This window comes from Canis aureus, chromosome 12, assembly GCF_053574225.1.
Source record: "Canis aureus isolate CA01 chromosome 12, VMU_Caureus_v.1.0, whole genome shotgun sequence".
In the NCBI taxonomy this organism is placed as follows: Eukaryota; Metazoa; Chordata; class Mammalia; order Carnivora; family Canidae; genus Canis; species Canis aureus.
In genome coordinates, this window is record NC_135622.1 from 39,090,859 (window position 1) to 39,111,593 (window position 20,735).

General features: G+C 36.4%; 1 protein-coding gene across 15 annotated transcripts in view; it reads right to left on the reverse strand.

Moving 5' to 3' along the window:
- Window positions 1-1,529: 1,529 nt before the first annotated feature.
- Window positions 1,530-20,735, reverse strand: part of BIRC6 (baculoviral IAP repeat containing 6) — a 230,162-nt gene continuing 210,956 nt past the window's right edge. For all 15 annotated transcript variants that reach the window (XM_077843663.1, XM_077843665.1, XM_077843658.1 and 12 more), the window contains 4 exons: window positions 18,932-19,009; window positions 12,789-12,977; window positions 7,989-8,123; window positions 1,530-2,395 (listed from right to left, as the gene is read on the reverse strand). In XM_077843663.1, coding sequence (XP_077699789.1) covers window positions 2,216-2,395; window positions 7,989-8,123; window positions 12,789-12,977; window positions 18,932-19,009 — 582 coding nt within the window. In that variant the 3' untranslated portion in view covers window positions 1,530-2,215. The remainder of the gene's footprint in view (window positions 2,396-7,988; window positions 8,124-12,788; window positions 12,978-18,931; window positions 19,010-20,735) is intronic.

Here is a 20,735-nt window from a genome sequence, read left to right on the forward strand (position 1 = left end):
CTTTTTTTAAAGACTTATTTATTTTTGAGAGAGAGGGAGAGGGAGAATCTCAAGGAGACTGTGCCGAGCATGGAGCCAGATGAGAGACTCAATCCCACAATCTTGTGATCACGACCTGAACCAAAATCAAGAGTCGGACAGTTAACCAACTGAGAGCTACCCAGGTGTCCTTACCTGACTTTTTTTATCTTCATCTTTCAACACTCAAGATATCTTATCTTCCTTGATGAAGCCTTTCTTGACCATATTGCCTCAATGCCCACTGACATTTTGCCTGAGCTGAGTGTTCTTCCCTTGTGTTCCCAATAGTAGCCTGTAAAGAACTCTTTTCAGAGGACTTACCGATTATATTGACATTATGTTTCCATGTCTGTCATTCCACCCTCAAGTGCAGGTACCTGTACTTACTACCAGAATGAGTGCTTAAATGTTTGCTGGTATAATGTCAGGATCCAAGATGGAACCATTTTAAAGAGTAATCAGTCTCAAATTTAGACTTTAAGATATTGGTTTTTTAAAAACATGAACTGGACCTTATAGTACTGGTACTGTTTACTTTCCTCTTGTAAAGCTTTCTGAAGACTAGTGGTGTGAATTGGAAAAAATGACCTAACCTTATTTTAATGATTAAAAATAAAATTCCAAGCTGGAGGCAAACACTATACTTGCTATAGTAGCTTTTATCATCCATCCCTGACAGGACCCTGACAGACAAAAACCAAAAACCCGGAAGACAGATGACTGTATTTTGCTTCTTATTGCTGATCATTTCATACCTAGATTTTAGCTGGCATGTGTGTGGATGGCATTAAATGGACTCTGCTTTCTCAGGAATGGACTCTATTTTGTCATCCTTGGTGTATTTAGCTTACCACACACTGCACCTAACAGTAAGTGTTTTAGAACTTTGCATTTTCTGGTCCCATGCAGTTTGTCCCCTCCTTCATCCAAGCTTAGGGAGCACTGTGCCTTGTATGTCAGCATCATGCTTCCTAGTTCCCCCTTTTCTTCAGAGAGCAGCTCTTTCTTCAGAATATAGCTTCTCCTTCTGGTAGCTCCAGATTCAAGGTTCCCACACGCCACTTCATTTTATATAAATATTGTCAAAAATCACCTTAGCTTTTAGTTTGTGATAATTGGTTTTTGAAAAATATCCTTTCCTTTCCCATGCTTAGGTCTTGAAAGAGTCCAATTCTTTGTAGAAATAGCATTTCACACCATGGCAAACTGTTTTAGAAACAAGACATACTAATACACCTAAGTCTTTATTTATTTGGCTCTAAGAAGAATTTGCATGAAAATGAGCCTATATGGCAGGTACAGAACGTACTGTAACAGCACCAGAGAGGTATCCTCTCTGCTCCACAGAGCCTCAATGTTTGAATACATACATGTGACTTTAGTAATAAAACCAGAGTCCAGGAAAAAAGGAGCCCTTTAGGAAAAAATCAGTTTAGAGTGACTTTTCAAGTTGACCATTCCTTCTCATATATTTAAATTCAAATAACGGATACATTCACAGGCCCAAATGTTGGCATAGAATAAAATCATGTTCATTTATTTTTTCTGCATCTTAGAATTAGAAGGCATAAAATTAAATACGTTGAATGTAATAAATTCATCCATACAAGTGCAAGTCTCCAGCTATAATGCATTTTATGGCATATTTTTCATTTAAAAAATGTACCAGTAAATCAAAAAAGAGGGAGTATGTCCATTTAACTTTTATTTAAGTGTATGTAGGAGGTCTTCAGAAATCAAAGATGAGCATGAAGATATGGCCAAACATAAAATCTATCAAATTCAGTGAAAAGTTGCTGACTTTAAATAGTAGTTGTAAGAATGACCAATATATATTCTTTGTTAACAACCCCTCACTCTACAGTAAAAAAAAAATAAAATAAACATTCAGTAAACATTCTTTCCTAAGGTAGTTTCCCTTATATATCAGTGATTTATCCATTTCTTTGTATACACAAATTTGTTGAACATACCAATCAGTGGTTCTCACAATTGAAAAATAAAAGCACAAAAAAGTTTACACTCTTGTACAGGTAAATAAAAGATCACCTTGAATTAAACTGGATCTCCTTAAGGGCATAGTATAGTTTCAGTTTCAATAACTATTACATAATTAGTTTCTTACATACAAATATTGACATATTTGGCTTGTGCTTCAAAGCCTTTGTGTCTATGAAGTCCATGTCAATGCAGCTCATAATTTGAAGTCACTGGGGAGTTCTTTACTGCTGCTTGGTTTGACCTGATCATGCATTAGAGTCTCCTCAGCATCTGCTGGGGCACTGCACATATCCGAGGCATCATCAGCATCAGGGTCTAAGCCTTCGGGACAGGAAAGTTTTAGCAGCTCTTCCCGGAGCTGAGCAGTGTGACGCTAAACAGGGGAAAATAAGTGATATTAGAATTATAAACTCTGGCATTCTAACATAACACCATTTGAGGGAGGAACCGAGTTTAAAACAAAACCCAAAGCATCAAGCCTACAAATATTTATTGAGCACCTTCCTTATACTAGCTACTGTAAGAAGCAGTGAACAACATAGGCAAAAATCTCTAACTCCAAAATAATTGATATTGCTGAAAAGCCCAGAGTAGCATGCTCACAAACCCTACCCGTGCCCCCATCTCAGTAACAGGAACAGCACTGCTAATGATTTATAAGATACCATTCATGTGTGATGTATACGCTTTTTAAATTTACTTTTAAAAATTTTATTTACTTATTTGACCGAGAGAGAGAGGGAGCACAAGCAGGGGGAGCAGCAGAGGGAGAGGAAAAAGGAGACTCCCCACTGAGGAAGGGAGCCTGATGTGGGGCTCGATCCCAGGCTGAGATCATGACTTGAGCCAAAGGCAGATGCTCAACCAACTGAACCACCAGGTGCCCCTTATACACTTTTAAGCTAAAAGAGAGCAATCTCTTGACTTAGAATACATCCTGCCTCTGCCTAAATATTTTTGACAGAAAGTTCATAAATGAAAATAAAGGCCCAGGTGGCTTAGCGGTTTAGTGCCTCCTTCAGCCCAGGGCGTGATCCTGGAGTCCTGGGATCGAGTCCCACGTCAGGCTTCCTGCGTGGAGCCTGCTTCTCCCTCTGCCTGTGTCTCCGCCTCTCTGTCTCTCTCTCTCTGTGTCTCTCATAAATAAATAAATAAATAAATAAATAAATAAATAAATAAATAAATAAATAAAATCTTAAAAAAAAAACGTACCATTATTTTACTGAATGTAAACAAGTATTTATCAGGTACCAGGTCTTTTTTTAAATTTTTAAATTTTTATTTTTTTTAAAGATTTATTTATCCATTTATGATAGACATAGAGAGAGAGAGAGAGAGAGAGAGAGAGGCAGAGGAACAAGCAGGCTCCATGCCGGGAACCCGACACGAGACTCGATCCCGGGACTCCAGGATCGTGCCCTGGGCCAAAGGCAGGCACTACACCGCTGAGCCACCCAGGGATCCCCGGTACCAGGTCTTATGTAGAATATTTGCAAATTGTTTTACACTAATTATTTCACTTAATGCTCAGAAAATACCTTAGAAACAATTTAAACATTCTAATTTTTGTTTCAAAAGTAGGCTCCACACCCATGTACAGCCCAACACAGAGCTCAAACTCATGACCCTGAGATCAAGAGCTGAGCTGAGATCAAGAGTCAGATGCTTAACTGACTGAGCCACCCAGGTGCCCCCTCACCTTTTTTTCCTAATTTAAACCAGTGAAGAAGAGGATCCAGAGAGCTCACACAGTTTTGCATTCTACCACATGCTACCACTGAGATACAGACGTAGGGATGTTAACAGTTCTACAAATAATAAGTCTTGGTTTATAATTTTCTACTGGGAGAGAAATGATCTCAAATATCACACCAGGGCTTTGACAATTTGCTGTAGTCAATAGATGACTTTGAATATTAACCAAAATTTACAGAACAATTTTTACGTATGAGGCACCGTGTTCAACAGTGACAATATTAAAGCAAGAAGTAGACTAAAGAAGATATAATCTCTGACCTCACAGAACCTAAATTTGGGTTGGATGCCTAAGACCTCTATAAACAAGATAAAAACAGCTACATACTTGTAGACATTTGTAAGATTTTAAAATATATTAACATGCTGGGAATTTTTTTTTTTAAGATTTTATTTATTTATTCGAGAGAGAGAGAGACAGAGAGAGACAGAGAGAGGCAGAGACACAGGCAGAGGGAGAAGCAGGCTTCATGCAGGAAGCCTGATGCGGGACTTGATCCCAGGACTCCAGGATCACGCCCTGGGCTGAAGGCAGCGCTAAACCACTGAGCCACCCAGGGATCCCAACATGCTGGTAATTTGTTTCTCTACCCCAATTTCTCTTTCACTGTGGACAACAGAAGAACACGTTAACTAGGGAAGGAGAGGGAAAAATATGATGATTATAAGGGCCTAGCTGAGGTGGGATATTATGCTTTTATTGTGGAATTATTAAGCTAAGTAGCTGCTTACTCTTCTCAAGTAGCACTCAGCAGCAAAGATGTAGTTGAAATTATGTAAATTGGGACTGATTCAGGGATAGATATTTCTAGGCCAGAGTGACAGAGAAATAACAGAATAAAAGAATCTGAGATATAAGCAAGACACCAAATGACATAACAAAGCCAAAGAAAATGGACTTTTGCCACTAAGGTTTTGTGTATAAAAGAAAGGAGGTATCTAAACATAGGTTTGGAGAAGACCAATTTGGTTATGGACTACAGAAACAACTAGAAGGGGGAAAACTAAGTCCAAGGAACCTGGTCAAATAGATAAAGCTGTGGGACATAAAAAAGAAATAATGGGCGGGGGGGGGGGGGGGAGTTCCCAGTAGTTCCCTGAAGGCATCACTGATAAGATCTAGTACTGACCAAGTAAACTACATGAAAGAGGGGTTGAATAATATTTGAAGATTTTAAGATAGAGAAAAATGATTTAAAATTAAAAATATGGGGTGCCTAGTGGCTCAATCAGTTAGGCGTCTGACTCTCGATTTCGATTTCAGCTCAGGTCATGATCTCAGGGTTTCGAGATTGAGCTCTGTGTTGGGCTCTGCGCTGGCCATTGAGCCTGCTTAGGATTTTCTCTCTCCCTCTTCCATTGCCACTCCCCCTCTTAAACAAATAGCTTCCACACAGCAAAAAACAACAACCAGCCAACACAACTAAAGACAGCCTATTGAATGGGAGAAGATATTTGTAAATGACATATCCAGTAAAGGGTTAGTATCCAAAATATACAAAGAACGTGTGTAATGCAATACCAAACAAATAATCTGATTAAAAAATGGATAGAAGACAGGTACAGACATTTCTCCAAAGACATATAGATGACCAACAAACACATGAAAAGATGCTCAACGTAACTCATCATCAGGAAAATTCAAATCAAAACCGCAATGAGCTATCACCTCACACCTATTAGGAGGGCTAAGATAAAAAAAGTCAAAGAAATAACAAGTGTTGGTGGGGATGTGGAGAAAAAGAAACACTTGCACTGTTGATAGGAATGCAAACTGGTGCAGCCACTATGGAAAACTTTATGAAAATTTCTCAAGAAATTAAAAACAGTACTACTCTATGATCAGTAATCATACTACACTGGGTATTTACCCCAAAATATGAAAACATTAAATTCGAAAGGATATATACACTCTTATGTTTACTGCAGCATTCTTTACAAGAGCCAAATTAGAGAGGCAGGCCAAGTATCCACTAACAGATGAGTAGACAAAGAAGATGTGACATATATATACACAATGGAATATTATTTAGGCATAAAAAAGAATGAAATCTTGCCATTTGCAACAACATGGATGGAGCTAGAGTACACTGCTAAGCAAAATAAGCCGGTCAGAGAAAGACAAATACCATATGAGTTCACTCATGTGTCATTTAAGAAACAAAACAAACAATGGGAAAAAAGAAGAAAGACAAAGAGAAAAGAGACTCTTAACCATAGAGAACAAACAGATGGTTACCAGAGGGGAGGTGGGTGGGGGGCTCAATGAAATAGGTGATGGGGATTAAGGAGTGTACTTGTGATGAGCACCAGGTGTTGTATGGAAGTGTTGGATCACTATATTATACACCCAAAATTAATATAACACTATATGTTAACTATACTGTAATTAAATTGAAATAAATGAAATAAAAAAACTCATAAAAGTGAGAGTAAAATGTGGCTAGCTAGGGCATGGGGGTGAGAGAATGGGAAAGATGCTGTTTAAGTGTACAAACTTGCAACTAGTCTACAAATAGGTACTGGAGTAATGAGCAGAGCAGTGATTATAAACAATAATATATTACAATTACCAAACTTGGTAAGAGTCTATATCTTAATTGTTCCAACCAAAATAAAGAAATGATTATCATACAATGTGACAGAGGTGCTATGGCTACAATGATAATCATATTACACTATATAAAATGTATCAAGTTAATATGTTCTATATCTTAAATTTATACATTATGTTAGCTATATTTCTGTTAAAAAAAAAAAAAGAGGAAAACTTGACTGGAGGGAAGAGAAATTCTAATTAGAGATCTTCACTTAAGTAATAACAGAGCATCCAAGAAAAGATGCCATAATATAATTCTGAGAAATCAAAAACCAGGTAATAGTTGGAAAAGTTGTTTAAAGAGAAAATGGCTGGGGCGCCTGGATGACTCAGTGGTTGACGGTCTGCCTTTGGCTCAGGTCGAGATCCTGGGGTCCTGGGATCAAGTCCCACATCAGGCCCCCTGCACAGAGCCTGTTTCTCCCTCTATCTCTCTGTGTCTTTCATGAATAAATAAATTTTAAAAAGAGAGAGAAAGAGACAGAGAGAGATGGCTTTTGGGGCACCTCGCTGGCTCAGCTGGAGAAGCATGTAACTCCTGAACTCAGGGTTCTGAGCTCAAACCCCATGTTGCATGTGCAGACTGCTTAAAAAATATAAAATCTTAAAAAAAAAAAAAAAAAAAAAAGAGCGAATGGCCTTTAAAGCAAAGAGCTAGACTTATCATGGTGACTTTGTAACATATATAAATGTGGAATCACTAGGTTATATACCTGAAGCAAACATAAAAATTTTATGTCAACTACACTTAAAAAAAAAGAAAGACACTAAATGGCCAAAGTTAAGGGTACAGATACAACTGAGAGAGAAAGAGAATAAAATGGCCCTGAGGGCCAAAATGTAATCCATCAGGTATATAATCATTCAGAAGGGGGAAGAAAAAATACGCTAAAAGAATTGAAGAGCATGAGAAGAGGAGGAACCAGAGCACTCTACAAATGAAAACTGTGGTAGAAAAGACAAACATTTAGATCAGTGAAATGAGAGCTTTTTAAAAAAATTATTAAAAAATATTTTTTTTTAAACTTTAAAAAAAGTAAACTTGAAGCTCCAACTCACAACCCTGAAATCAAGGGTCACATCCTCTTCCAGTGAGCCAGCCAGGTTCCCCAAGTGAGTATTTTCATAGATAGACAGTGTTATACAAGCTTAAACTCAAGTAATCTAAGGCAAGGCAGGCTTCCATAAAATGAAACTTAAACTGCAACCGAATGGCAGTAAGTTCACAGAAGAGGTAAAGTGACGGTAAAGTCCTGCAGGGGAGAGATGGGAACAGAGAGGGGAGCCAGAGTCATTGGTGTGGAGAACTGGTGGTGGGGACCTTGGGTAGATTGAAAAGTAAACTGCAAAAGAGAAAAGGGAAAAGAACAAAAACTCATTCACAGAGCACACGTTGTTGTCAACATCCTTTTCAGGAAGTGTCAACTCGCTGTCAAATTTAATCTATCTTTTCTACAGACTTTTGGGTAGTAATTTAGGCCTCTGAACTTAAAATAAATGTTTCTTTGAATCCTTCTGATTCCTTTACCGCTGGTGACTACGGCTCTACCAATGAATATAGGACTCTTTGACCAAAGCCACCAAGGGGCTCCTGTTAGGAAGGCTCACTCACCTTGAGAGCTGCTGCATGATGGGACATAGTTCTGCCTACCCGCTTATCACTGCTGTACTGCTGGATGTCTGCAATCCACTCCTCACACTGGGCCATGATCTCAACTCTCTTCAAGTAAAAATGTTTGTGTATAACCTTAAGAATAAAACAACCAAGGGAACAAAATGTGTTCAGGTCAGAATTTAGAAGACAAAATAAGTGGCATTACAAAGAAATGAAATTTAAAAGACAATTGCAATCATTTTGTCTCCACAAAACTCAATTTAGTGAATTTTACATTAACAAGGAAGAATCAGGCTAATGATATCAGAAGACATGTTTTGAAATGCCCAGATCTACAGCAACCAGACATTCAAACAGCTAATCATATCACAGAGAGGATAAAGACATATATAATGCAATACCAAGGTAAGCACTGTAAATAAATAGCCAGGAGAAAATAATTAGGAAAGTATTGACAAGAGAAAAACTGTCAAATTTTCTACCTTTAAAACAGAACTCTACAAAAATACCTAAATAAAGACATTACAAATGTCAAAGATATTGATACAGAAATAAGAACAGAGCCATAAAAAAAGGCACTATTATTACTTTCTTAATTTTATCTTCTGGTTAATTTATAGTTAAGATTGTATTTTATAAATAGATAGGGTGTTTATTTATTTGAGAGAGGGAACAAGTGTGGATTGTATTTTATAAAGTTAACTTGTCTTGTTTATTTATTTGAGGGAGAGAGCAAGCTTGCATGCAAGTGGATGTTTGTGGGGGACGGGGGAGGTGTAGAGGGAGAAGGGGAGAGAGAGAATCTTAAGCAGGCTCCAGGCTCAGTGTATAGCCCCACATGGGACTGTATCTCACAACCCTGAGATAGAAACCAAGAGTTAGAGGCTTTAATGACCGAGCCACCCAGGTGCTCCAAAGTTAACCTTCCTTGAAGCCATTGTGGTTTGCATATGGAATTTTTAAAAATTCTCTTGGAAAAGTCAGAATTTCTTCCTGTATAATAAGCAGTAGGAGTCTACTGACAAATTTAAGTGAGAAATTAGACCAATTTGGAAATACTGTAACAGTTAAAAAATACTATTCTGGGGGTGCCTGGGTGGCTCAGTCCATTAAGCATCTACTTTTAACTCAGGTCGTGATCTCAGGGTCCTGGGATGGAGCTTCGCATCAGGCTCCCTACTCAGCGGGAAGCCTGCTTCTCCCTCTCCCTCTGCCACTCCCCTTGCTTGTGCTCTTTCTCTTTTTCTTTCAAATAAATGAAATCTTTTTTTTTTTAAGATTTTATTTATTAATTCATGAGAGACACACAGAGAGAGGCAGAGACATAGGTAGGCATAGGGAGGAGAAACAGGCTCCATGCAGGGAGCCCGATGTGGGACTTGATCCTGGGTCTCCAGGACCATGCCCTGAGCGAAAAGCAGACATTCAACCGCTGAGCCACCCAGACATCCCTAAATAAATGAAATCTTAAAAAAAAAAATACTATTCTATATCCTAGGTGAACCATTATATTCCAAGAAGCTTATCTTCCCTAAAAATGGGCAGTAATACCTACAAAGTATTCTTAGGAAAAATTGGGAAGGGATATAAAATAGCAGTAAGGTACTATTATTACATTTAACAATTGCCGCATTTGATGCCTATGGGGACATAAAAGTAAGGCATAACCTGACACGAAGAACCACAACAAACACAGAACCAGATAGGTGAGCACACCAAAAAAGATAGTTAAAAAACAAAAAGTATGGAATTGTTGAATCACTATATTGTACACCTGAAACTATTAACACTGTATGTTAACTATACTAGAATTAAAATGAAATGAAATAAGATAAAGAAAAAACAAAGAAAAGCAAAAACAAGACCAAAACCCCCCTGGGAATTCAGGGTCACATGTGATTGGGAAAATCAGGAAAGCATTCATAACAGGGGTGCCCCTTGAGAGCTAGGTGAGCTAGGTTCTAAGGAAGAAAAATGATCGCTTCAAATTATACTTATCTGCTTTTTATAAAAGTCACCCCCCAACTGTGAGTTCCTTATGTTAACAGTTTTTCTTCCAGAAAAAAATGTTTATGTATGAACCAACAAATTATACATCAACTGAGTATAAATACTTACACGCTTATTTCAATACATTTTAAAAGTGAAAAATAAATAAATAAATAAATAAATAAATAAATAAATAAATAAATAAAAGTGAAGTTCAACATATACAGAAAAGTACACAAATCACATGTACAATTGGATGCATTTTCCCACAGTGCACACGAATGTAATCTCTACTCAGATGAGAAACAGAACATTATCAAGTATGCCAGAAGTCCCCTTGTGCCACCTCTCATCGATAATTCTCATCCATAGGTATACACTACCCTAACTTCCTCTTTTTCTTTAAAAAACTTTTTTTTGAAGGTGTGTGGGGAGAGAGAGAGAGAGAGAGAGAGAGAGAGAGAATCTTAAGCAGACTTCCCACTGAGCACGGGGCCTGACTCAGGGCTTGGTCTCACAATGCTGAGATTATGACCTGAGTTGAAATCAAGAGTTGGATGCTTAACTGAGTCACCCAGGTGTCTCTCTATTCTGACTTCTTTAAGCATGTTAGTTCACTCATTTCTGAACTTTTTATAAAAAGAATCATGAAAATGAAAAGTACTCTTTTATGCCTGGCTTCTTATGCTTATGTCTATTGATTTTGTTGATAGGCAAGTGAACGGTTTCTAGTTTTTGACAGTTATGAATAATGTTATGAACATTCTCTATACTCAATATGTACCAAATTTCTATGAAGCACATACCAAGTAGTGGAACTGCTAGTCATTCAGCATATATTCAGCTGATCAGATCCTGCCAAAAGAGTTTTCCAAAGAGGCTATACTGATTTATATTCCTGTCAGAAGTGCATCAGAGTTCCAGTTGCTGCACATCCTAACATCCAGTATCAAAAGCCTTTAAATTCCTAGAATGCTGAAGAATAAGAAGGCAGGGGCTAGACAAGGTAGGGCTTTGTAGGCCATGGTAAGGACTTGGGGTTTTTCTTCATATAATGCGAAGTCAGCGGAGTGAGATGATGAGATTATGTGTGGAGAATCTCTGTAGAGGGACAAAACTGGATGCAGGAAAACCAGTGAGGAAACTACTTTAACGGTCCAAGTAAGAGGTAATGGTGGCTTGAAATAGGTCAGTCATGGTAAAGATGGTTTTAACCACCGGTTTTGATTATGTTTTGAAGAATGGAGCCCAACAGGATTTGTCATTACACTGAATGTGTTATGTTAGGAAAAGAATCAAGTCACAGGTGGTAAAAGTTTAGGGCTTAAATGATGGTGCTTTTACTGAGAGAGAGAAGGAAGGAAGAATTAAGAGTCCAGTTTTGGGACGCCTGGGTGGCTCAGCAGTTGAGCACCTGCCTTAGGCCCAGGGCCTGATCCTGGAGTCCCGGGATCGAGTCCCACACAGGGCTCTCTGTATAGAGCCTGCTTCTCTCTTTCCCTGTATCTATCTCTGCCTCTCTTTTGGTCTCTCTCATGAAAAATAAATAAAATCTTAAAAAAAAAAAAAGAGTCCAGTTTTAGTGTTAAAATAACTTTAGTACAATCCAGTAGACTTATCAAGTAGTTTATATATCTGGATTCACTCTTTGAATCTTAAGGCTAAAAGAAGGTCAGTTTCTGCCCTTGAAAAACTTATATTCTCCTTTCATAGCATGAATTTCTTCAGTGCACTTGAGTTCTGAGTACCTTAGCGCAGTGCCTAAGAACAGCTGACATTCAATATGGGTGCAAAATGAATTACTTAAAATAAGTAACTCAAGCTTGAAAAGGGGCAGAATACACTTCAGAGCACAAAGAAATACTTGTTTGTATTTCCAGTAATATGAAGAAAAGTGATTTCCCATGGAATTTCAAGGTAAATTTCAAGCCTTTGTGAAAATAAAAACCCAACTTTATCATTCAAAGTGTGAATTCATTTAGTAATAACAAAAGTGAAAGAAGAAATGATCTTTTTGCATTCTTTCAAAGTATACTCATCATTGCTATTTGATAAGGAGGATTTCAGGTACAATGCTACACAGTAGCCACACATAACTGCTTAGTTAGCTTAAAAATCAATTTGCTGGCAGATAACATGCCAATTTTTCCTCTAAAATGTTGAGTGTCTAGTACAATTTAAGAAACTGATGATGAAGAAAAGCAATTTTTAAAAAGAAACATGTTTCACAATACAGTTAAAATAAGATGTGATAAAGTAGTTTGATACCACGGATGAAGAATACAATCATATTTTAGGAAGATTGTGGAGAGACAACTAACCACAGGAACAGTCCCTTTTCAGAATGTGGTGAAATAAAAAGTACTTGTGAATATGAAGACAGGTTTCAGAAACTTACTAAGTCCAACTTTATCCTAAAGGAAAGAAGAGGTCTTTTCGATATTCACACATGGATATTAGTTTAAGGGAAAAATTTCTATCTGCAAGACAAATGTAGAAAGTACCTTGACCTCTAATAAAAAAGAGTTATTTTTATGAGGACTATTTTAATAAAATAGACAGTTTGCTAGTAGAATGCTAACTGTTAAAAATAAGAAATTTAAAAATTGTCCCCAAATATAGTCAGATGCCTTTTAGAAAGTAGGGGGTTTTAAAATTCGCTTCTATTTATATTATTACTTATCTTTTATGATTAAAAAGTATAGTTTAGTATACCACAGATTGTCTAAATATAGTCAAGTACAAAACTAACAAACTATATTCTATAATGTCTTTAATAAAGTGTTTCATTAATTTTATTGAACATACCTCTTTAAAGCATGGTGAAGGGTTTCTGATTTGTTCTAGCATTGCCCACTTAACCGTTGCTTGTCTAATGTTTCCATCGTATTCTCGAGAACTCTGTGTGCCACTGGGAGTGCCTCTAGACCGTTCATATCCTGGTTCATTAAAATAAGGCTCAGCTACTAATATAAGGGACTGAACAGACACCAACACCTGAGGAACAAAGAAATAAAGACAAGCTAGAATGGGACATTTTTATTACTAGGAAACCGTATCTTTTAATATGTTCTCCATATATTTTTATCACCATAAAATGGGTGTTAATCATTAGGACTCTGAAATACTGTATTATTAAAAGTAAAATTAAAATAGGTACAGTAAACTCATATAGTATTTGTATATTTTATGTTCTTGAATCCTTGAAAAAAATAAAGATATTTCTTGAAACTGCTTAAAAAAAACCCATTTGTTTATAAACATCCTACGCCAATTTAAATATTATTGTGCTTGCACTGCCCTGATTCTCAAAAAGCATAATGCTAACCATGCACTCTTAATACTCACTTGTAAGAAAAAAACTAGGCATGAGGCAATCTTTATTTTTACTCCAAGGAAAATACTTTTTAAAAGGTATCTCGTATTTGCCTTTTTAAAAAAAAAGATTTATTTATTTATTTTAGAGACACATTACAAGTGTGAGGGGCCAAGGGAGAGGGAGAGAGAATCTCAAGCTGACTCTGCACTGAGTGTAAAGTCCAATGTGGGGTTTGATCTTACAACGCTGAGATCATGAACTGAGCTGAAATGAAGATTCAGCTGCTTAGCCAACTGCTCCACTCAGGTGCTCGTGCATTTTAAAACATATACCACTTTGGAAGTACACAAATGCCTCTTTTTTTTTTTTTTCAGTGAACTCAACAATATAGGAGTCATAATATTTACTTTATGGAATTTTCTGGAGCATTGGATTATCTGACTTGTTCAGTCATTTTATTTCATGGCACACTTTACTGTAGCCATAAACTGGGAATGAAAAAACAGTACATTAATAAATCCCTGAAAAGAAAAAAATTTCTCTTTTTTAAAAGGACTTGATTTTTAAATATTAAAAGTTATCTAGCTCTGAGAACAATGTATAATATGTAAGTCAGAGACCACAGTAGACAGAATAACTTAACCCTTCACAACTTTTTTCGGTCATCTGTAAAACGAAGACAGCACCTACATAAAAATTGGCTGTGAGAATTAAATAAACTTTTGTGGCAGCAAAGTAGTAGTGCTCACTAAATAAATTTAATTAATATACAGTAGCTACTCTTTCTTTCAGTAAAAATCAAAGCATGCATCCAGAAGAAGTAAAATACAAAACAAAATTATTTCTACTCTGAAAATAAAAGTCTTTTTACCCTATGTAACAGATGCCTGCAAAAAAGCGGTCAGCATGAGTTCCATTTTGATCAACAAAACTTAAAAGTACTACCTGGATCAAACAAAAAAATACTGTTTATCATAGCTACATCTGCCTAAAATGTTTTCTCAAAACATGAACTGACATTTTTTTATTTTTTTAAATTTTTTTTTAAGGATTTTATTTATTCATTCATGAGAGAGAGAGAGAGGCAGAGACACAGGCAGAGGGAGGAGAAGCAGGCTCAAGGCAGGGAGCCTGATGCGGGAATCGATCCTAAGACTCCAGGATCATGCCCTGGGCCAAAGGCAGGCGCTAAACGGCTGAGCCACCCAGGGATCCCCATGAACTGACACTGAATTGGTAATTAACTGGAAAACATTTACTACATAACATAGTATATTGTATATATAGCTATACTTAAGTTAATAATAAACAGTTATATTTTCATTCTGTAATGGAGGGTCACTAACTCCTAGTCAATCCTCTGATCCTTTAACAAAGTCATGAGTTACAGACCTTTATTCATGGGTTAAATTTACAGTCCCTCTCCTCTTTAGTTTTATATTAGTATCCACAAAAGTGCAAGAAGTTTCCATTGTAATTAGTTCAGAACTGACCAAATAAAAAACCATGTACCAGCTTCCTTTTACTATCTGTGTCAAAACAAAAAAATTAACCCTGTTGTGTGGTCTTCTACTAGGCCATTTAAGTAGTCAGCAGTAAGTCTCCTACAATTTTATATATTCATTTGGTCACTATACTCCTACCACTATCCATTCTTGTGACTTATTCTTCAGAATATACACTGATTTTCTATATGCCTCCCTCTGCCCCACATCGTTTAAGAGTTATTAAACTTTTGATTTCCTGTATTTTCATGTTGCATCTAAAATTTTATTACAGATATTTCAAGCATAAGAAAGTAGAGTTTATAATCCAAAATATTAACTTGCAACAAGAAATTATATTTTAAGAAATAATAACATCTTTGGTGTAAAGGAAACAATTAGTAAAATGCTTTTAGCCTTTTAAAATAGTTAAGTACCTGCCTCTGGAAAATTATGCTGATAATGAGGAGGACTATAAAACAATGAATGATTTCCATAACTTTCCATTTTAAGAAAAAATAGATATAAAATATATATAAAAATATGAATATATGTATATAATATAAATAAGACTTTTGATTTTAAATTGTGCTAATAGTTAAGACTATTATTACTATGTTACTGCTGGATATAAGACCTATGGCCTAAGAATACAATATGTGATATTTTTTTTTTTTTTTAAAGATTTTATTTATTTATTCATGATAGTCACACAGAGAGAGACAGAGAGGCAGAGACACAGGCAGAGGGAGAAGCAGGCTCCATGCACCGGGAGCCCGATGTGGGATTCGATCCCGGGTCTCCAGGATCACGCCCCAGGCCAAAGGCAGGCGCCAAACCGGTGCACCACCCAGGAATCCCCAATATGTGATATTTTTATACAAATAACCATGATTCTTTAAGAATCTCACTACAGAGAAACCAAGCAATTTTATTAAAGCTTGCCACTGTTCAAAATAGTTTGGAGTTGTTTTTAATTGTATATAACCTTCAAAAAATTTCTATGGAAAAAAAAATTTCTGTGGAATACTTTCATTCTGGCAAAAGTACTTTTATTTATTTATTTTTTTAAGGATTTTATTTTATTTATTCATGAGAGACAGAGAGAGAGAAAGAGAGAGAGGCAGAGACACAGGCAGAAGGAGAAGCAGGCTCCATGTAGGAAGTCTGACACGGGACTCGGGTCTCCAGGATCAAGCCCTGGGGTGAAGGCAGTGCTAAAACACTGAGCCACCCGGGCTTCCTAGAGTGCTTTTATCCTTTGTGCCCATGTGATAAATAAAAAGGCAAAACAAGGGCAGCCCCGGTGGCGCAGCGGTTCAGCACCGCCTACAGCCCGGGGTGTGATCCTGGAGACCCAGGATCGAGTCCCACATCCGGCTCCTTGCATGGAATCTGCTTCTCCCTCTGCCTGTGTCTCTGCGCCTCTCTCTCTCTCTCTTTCTGTGTCTCTCATGAATAAATAAATAAAATCTTTAAAAAAAAAAAAAAAAAGGCAAAACAACAGTGGCCCCCAAAATCTAACCAAGAAGAAATTAAATAATCTTCCCTGAGCCTCTCTAGTCTGCCCCTGAAGAAAGTATCAGAGGATACTGAGCAATGTGTTCCTGCTTACATGCATGTTTCTTGTATAATGTTAATAAAACCTCACAAAAGATTAATATTTCTAAAGAATACAGATGCAAAAATCCTCAGTATATATATCCAGTAATATATAAAAAGAATTATATGCCAAGAGACCAAGTGGATTTATCCCAGAATGCAAGGCTTATCTAACATCCAAAAATTAATATAATACATTGTATTAATAAACTAAAGAAACAAAAATAGTAGAATCATTTCAACAGACGCAGAGAAAGCATCTGATGAAATCTAACATCCATTCATAAATAAAAATACTCAACAAACCAGGAGTAAAGAGGTATATGCTCCACATGAAGAGAATTTGTGAAAAACTCACAGATAATATGATCTCAATGGAGAAAGACAAAGTCTTCCCCCTAAGATCTGGAGGAAGACAAGGCTATTCACTTTTGCCACAGAAAAGAGAGCGCCGACTTGCTCCTGCCCAAGTCAATTTGCAACAGATCTGAAAACCTAGATTCAGGAAACTATCTAAAATAAAGAGAATATCATATAGTTGCTGTATAATTTATAAAACTAAAAAAATTACAAGTAAAATATTTAGTCAATAATGGAGTCACAGTTCAATTATAGTATATGAACTCAAAAGATTATTAATAGCAATTAGAAATTATAAAAATACAACTCGGAAAAATGGATATGCTCTAATATTAAGTGAACAGAAGTGTACAAATGCTATATCTACTATGTTAATTCTCGCTCTGTGAACTATATATATGACAAGAAAACCCCTAAAAGAAATGTATAGAAAGGATAATTTTTATGTATGGGTACTTAAGTTTCCAAACTTGTAAGACATATACCCTTGAGCTTAAGTTACTTTATTTGACAAGATTTTCTGTATATATTAGGTATACAGGCAATATAAAAGCTAAAATCAAATCAAATTTTAAACTAAGAAACCTTGAAAATTAATTATAAATTTATTTTAAAAATTATATAAATTCAACAAAAACTTCAATTCTCAGCTAACACTAATTTACTTCATGAAAAACAGAATATCTCTGAACTTCCTTTTGTAGTAAAACTCATCATAAGCTTAGTTTGACAAGAGTAATACACATAAAAAATATTTCAAAGTTTTTGGACTAGAATCAAATAATCATTTCTAAAATGTAGTAGTAGTTACTTGGGAGGAATATTCTAGTAACTGTAAGAAAACAGTTCTCTGCATGAATCATGTAACTTCTTTTTTCTTGGTCTAGACATTAACAAAAAGGGAAAAATTATTGATACTATTTTCTTAGTTCATGAGGATGCTGCAAAGCCTTTTCAGAAAACCAAAAAAGTGACATCCGAAAGAATTTTCTCTTCTTCTCTTTCTTTCTTTTCTCTTTCTTTCTTTCTTTCTTTCTTTCTTTCTTTCTTTCTTTCTTTCTTTCTTCTTTCTTTCTTTCTTTCTTTCTTTCTTTCTTTCTTTCTTTCTTTTTCTTTCTTCCTCCCTCTCTCTCTCTCTTTCTATCTTTCCTTCCTTCCTTTTCTTTCTCCCTCCTTCCTTCCTTCCTTCCTTCCTTCCTTCCTTCCTTCCTTCCTTCCTTCCTTTCCTTCCTTTCCTTCCTTTCATGTATGTATGTATGTATGTATGTATGCATGTATTTGCCAGAGAGAGAGAGAGAACGCACACACAAGCAAGAGCACCAGGCAGGGGGAGAGGGAGAAGCAGACCCCCTGCAGAGGCGGAAGCCCAATGCAGGACTCGATCCAGGGACCCTGGGATCACGACCTGAGTTGAAGGCCTAACTGACTGAGCCACCCAGGCACCCCTTAAACACTAAACTTTAACTGTGAGTTTGAACTACTATGAGCAATAATGATTTATTTCTGCTTCCTCAATAAACAAGGAAAAAAGTTAATCCATATTATTAATATGCTTACCTATCTCTTTACTGAGACTCTGAATTAAGTTAAAGTATCAACAAAAAGCATTCGATGGGATATTATATAACATATTATGTGCTTAAGTGGATGTGGAAATTAATTTCCAAAATTTAAGACTATGAAATGTGTGTGTCAAATGCTCTGCAAAATAAGAACTACAAATCCCAAGTTTTATGACTTTTAGGACAGTGCTTCAGAGCCTCAGATGAGTCCCATTATTAAGGAGATTACAGAAAAATCATATTATGTGTAGAAGAAAATGTACTTCTAGTAGTTTATTAAATTCTACTCACATGAGTTGAAGCCCGGTAGTGACTGGGAGATAGGAGAAAATTATCAGTCTTACGTTATCTTTTTGCACCATAGCATAAGGGCAACTTAGGGATTTTTTAAATATTTATTTATTTGGATTTTTTTAAACATAATTTTGAAAAAGTGCAACTTTCATCTTATGTCTTAAGATTCTAAATTTCAGACGAGACTCCACTGTATTAACTGCTCACCTATAAGCTATTCACCTATAGCTTTTTTTGGTTTACTATGTTTATTCTTGGTCACCAAAATAAATTTTTAAAAACATAGATAGTTCTTTATTTTTTAAGTAAAACTCAGAGAAATGTGTTTACTTGCAAAAAGCTTGAGGTCTGAGGATTCCACTTCTCTTCTGGTCTTCCATGCCACGTATTTAAGATACTTAAACACACCTGAGGAAGAAGAGAAGAAAGCATAACAGAACTGAGTGCTTTTTAAAAGCAAACTGTTGCAACTAGAAGCAAAAATGAAATGCTATAACGTCAGAGTATCTGTTTTATGTACCCCAACAAAACACTAAGAGTCAATAAGAACAAGTTGGCATCTTCAGATGTGATCCAAGATCTGTATGGCATTATAATTCCTTCATAATGAAAAATGAATCAGTAACTATTACATGTTAATACAAATAATGTATTTTTTAATGAAAAATAACTCTTTGCGAAACCAAAAAAAAATTTCAGGAGGAAAAGTAGTACCATTTTACATTAAAAAGACTGCCCTTGGAGCACCTGGGTGACTCAGTCCATTAAGTGTCTGCCTTGGACTCAGGTCATAATATCAGGGTCCTGGGATGGAGCCTTAAGTCAAGCTCCCTGCTCAGTGAGGAGTCTGCTTCTCCCTCTGCCCATCCCTACAGCTTGTGCCCTCTCTCCCTCTCTCTCTCAAATAAATAAATAAAATCTTAAAAAAAATCTCTCTCAAAATTTTTTAAGTTTTCAAAATGGATATGGCTTAATAGAAGAAATCTTGATTTCCCTATCTGCCTCTATATTCAATTGTTACAACATATTGTTTTGGTTGAAGTATACAGATAAAACCTAGCTTCATGGCAGCCCGGGTGGCCCAGCGGTTTAGCGCCGCCTTCAGCCCAGGGTGTGATCCTGGAGACCCGGGATCGAGTCCCATGTCGGGCTTCCTGCATGGAGCCTGCTTCTCCCTCTGCCTGTGTCTCTGCCTCTCTCTCTGTGTGTCTATCATAAATAAATAAAATATTTAAAAAAAAAACCTAGCTTCACATAAACATGAAGTTGGAAGGGGAGGACCCCATCAGCCTCCTGAAAAGCCCCTGAGGATCTTCTGGGTTCCTCAGAACAAACTTTACAACCCAGATACTTGTTCACTCAGACAGCAAGAATGAACTCAAACTATCTGCTAAAGAGAGGTCAAGAGGCCATTCTGGAAAAAACAGATCTGGGGACATTTTATCTATATTTGTAAACTAATAATTTCATATAATAGGCAGCTGATTTGGAAAATAAGTGGTCCTTAATAAAGCAGAGAAGTCCATCTCCTTGCTATTCTTGCGATTACTCTGTGACTGAAATAATGCAAAATACACTAATTCATTTAGGATATAGTTGTATTAATAATTTAAAGAGACTTATATCTGAATAGCTCTGTATATTATTATTTAAGGTACTGTCAGACATTTGATTTTTAGAGCATTCCTGTGACTATGAAGGCAGGTATTCTTACCTCTATCTATAGATCTAGAATCCAAGGTTAAATGTTACCAGTGTACAATACAGCAAAGACTATATAAATCAGGATATTCAACTCTCAGGTCCTTATCTGCTTCCCTATACCATTAAGTCTGTTTTTGTTTTGTTTTGTTTTGTTTTTAGAGAGAGGGAGGGAGAGAGGAGAGAGAGAGAATGTTAAGCTGGCTCCATTCCCAGTGTGGAAGCTAAATCAGGGTTCAATCTCACGACCTTGAGATCATGATCTGAGCAGAAATCAAGAGTTGGATGGATGCTTAACTGAGCCACCCAAGCGCCCCTATACCATTACGTCTTAAGGAAGTAATTTCTTAAGTAAAATTTAACATTTTACACTTAAATTCTATTCAGATTCTAATCTCTCTCTTGAGTAAAGCCAACATTGCCATATCTTCTT